Source organism: Marmota marmota, unplaced genomic scaffold (assembly GCF_001458135.2).
Source record: "Marmota marmota marmota unplaced genomic scaffold, marMar, whole genome shotgun sequence".
NCBI classification, from domain to species: Eukaryota; Metazoa; Chordata; class Mammalia; order Rodentia; family Sciuridae; genus Marmota; species Marmota marmota.
The window spans coordinates 9,380,198-9,382,832 of NW_026000164.1; the positions used below are offsets into that span (position 1 = coordinate 9,380,198).

Below are 2,635 nucleotides of genomic sequence, written 5' to 3' on the forward strand. Positions count from 1 at the left end.
ATAACATAATGAGCAAGTTTTGGCCATATGTACAGCAGATAAGGACAATGAACAGCTGCTCTATCACTTAAGGTGTTCAGTCCTCCATCTTTGGTGGATTTGGTTAGGCGAGTGACGATAGTGGAGTCCCTGCTCAGCTGACCAGAGGGATTCTGCAGAGCTCTGTGTGTGGAGAACTCAGCTGCCCACCAGGCGCCCTGGAGGCTGCTGCACACTGACACTCCATGGGGCCCACAGGAATGGAGAGCTGAGCCTCAGGCACAGGGAACTCATTGTCACCACAGCTTCCTGGCTGCCTGGCAGGTTTGTGCATGGGCAGCTGGTGACTCTGCAGGGCTGTGTCTCGGCTGCTGGCACAGAGATACAAGGCAGAATCCTCTGGCTCCAGGGACTTGACATGAAGGTTTAAATGAGCTTTGTCTGGAGATTCAGGTGAGAAGCGACTTGGAACCGTTTCATTGAAAGTCATTTCCTTATTATAGTAGCTAAACATCATCTTCAGTGATTGCTTGGAGTCCTGCTTATACCAGTACATAGCATTGTGACCCAGATTTTGCTCACATTTAAGGAACTGCTTCTTTCCTGTCTGTGTGAGGAGATATTTTGGAGTCTGGGAAACATCGGAGTCCAAGGGGCCTGTGAAAGAAAGAAGCAGAATTCAGGAAAATCCCAGGAGCTAGTCCTGAATCTAGGCAAGGTCAACAGTACCATGTCCCATGGTCCCAGGACTCACCTGATCCCAGGAGACAGAGGGCCACACAGCAGAGCAGCCTGGAGCCCATGGTAAATCAGCCAGGTCAGGCCAGGCCCCAGCTCAGGATTCCAATCTGCAGAGTTAGAGCAGCTGCAGCCTCCACAGCTCTGCCAGGGGCCTTGCTGGTGACGTCAGAGCAGTGACACTTACCCTGTTCTTAAGATCTCCATGAACTCAGTCTCCTCCTCTTCCTGTCTTGAGCTTGCTCCTGTCCCAGCTGAGTATGGAACTTCTGGAGGAGGTGTGAGCGGGCTGGGCCTGCTACCTCCAGGCTGGTCTGACAGCCATTCCTGCACCAGCAGCTCCCTCCCTCCCTCAGAGCCCCAGGAGGAGCCACCTCTGCCCTTCCCCTCCTTTTCAGGACAGTGTCAGAATGAGGCTGGTTTTCCTGCTCTGGACCCTTCCTTTGCCTTTCCAGTAATGCTGGAGGACCCCACTCACATCATGGCTCCCTTCAATGTCTGCTTAGGCTCAGTGACCCCTGGACCACTTTAGGCGTGGGCAGGAGATTGCCCTGAGTTCTCACCCAAACACCAGCTGCAGCCATTTAAGTTGTGTGAATGTGATGACTGTCTCTGTTGATGTGACTTGAGAGGACTGAGCTGCAACCCTGCTGCCTGGAAAGTTCTCTTTAGAGAGGGAGAGCTGTATGCTTCTCTGCTTGAGAAGGTGGCTAGAGATTAAGAAGTCACTGTGTATTGGGAGTAAAAATTTTATAGAGGTCATTGACAGCCTGTAAGTTGGGGAAATCCATGTTGAATGATTTATTTCCCTGTCCTTGAGCTGTCAACACATGGCCCTCTTTTGGGATACATAATTTACAATTTGTTACTGAACCATGAGAGGTGTTGTGTGCACTGTAGGGTGTTCAGCAGCATCATTGGCCTCTGCCCCACTGACTGGAGTAGCATTCCATTTCCTGCTCATGAGAACCAAAAATGTCTTCAGACAGTGCCAAATCTTGCTGGTTAAGAGCCACCTTCCCTTATTCCTTCCAATTGTCCCCTCCTCTCCCAGGCTGCCTGCCTTCCACCCCAGTCTCAGAGCTTGGTGGGGCAATAGCGCCTCCTATTGATGAATGAAGCACAGTGTTCACATGGTGGTGTCCTCTGTCAGTAGACCCAGGTCAGCATCCACCAGGACCAACTCCTGGTGCCAGACAGGCTTGTGACTCGCAGGGATCCACACATTGGAATTTCACCATGCTTCCAACTGCTGGGGAGCCCCCTGCAAACCCATTGTGTTCTATTATGTTTTACTGAGCACAGAACTCACATCAGGAACACAGCTGTAACAGGAATGACCAGCATGATTCCTGAGCACCAGATATGCTGTGCCTGTTGATGTCATGGAAGGAGAATGGCGTTCTGTCTTTCATCGTGTATATATTCTGACCAGAGCACAAAGTAGTGAACAGATTATCTGTGGAATAAGGATATGAATCAATGTGCAGGATAATAAGCCCTGTTTCCATTTAAATTCCTTAGGAGGCACAACACTTTCTCATGTATAATATGATGGGATGAATCAATGATATTGAGCATTCTGTTCAGCTCTTGAAGTACTATGAGCTTAACCAGGGCACACCTAGGTATAGGACATATTGACCAGGGTGCTTGCACCCACCTCAAGCACCATACAGCTTATGGGTGAAGCCTTTCCAAAGAGGAATTAGGGAGAGAGGAAAGGAGGAGGGAAGAAAGTGAAATGAAAGAGGCTGCATACAGTTGTGATTATGAGCACATGAAGACGAGATCATTCCTAATGAAGAGATATCAACATTTACTTTTCCTGCCATTTCCTACAAGTGACCTAGAGTAAATCAGATGGACCATCCCCAGAAAAGACGCTTCAATGAAACACATATTAAGAAGCATTCTG

The 2,635-nt window shown here is 49.2% G+C and overlaps 1 gene segment (V, D, J or C); it reads right to left on the bottom strand.

The window, feature by feature from the left end:
- Positions 1–892, bottom strand: LOC125611617. The segment is given in 2 exon segments: positions 1–636; positions 734–892. Coding segments are annotated over 2 exon segments (552 nt in total).
- Between the last annotated feature and the right edge of the window lie 1,743 nt (positions 893–2,635).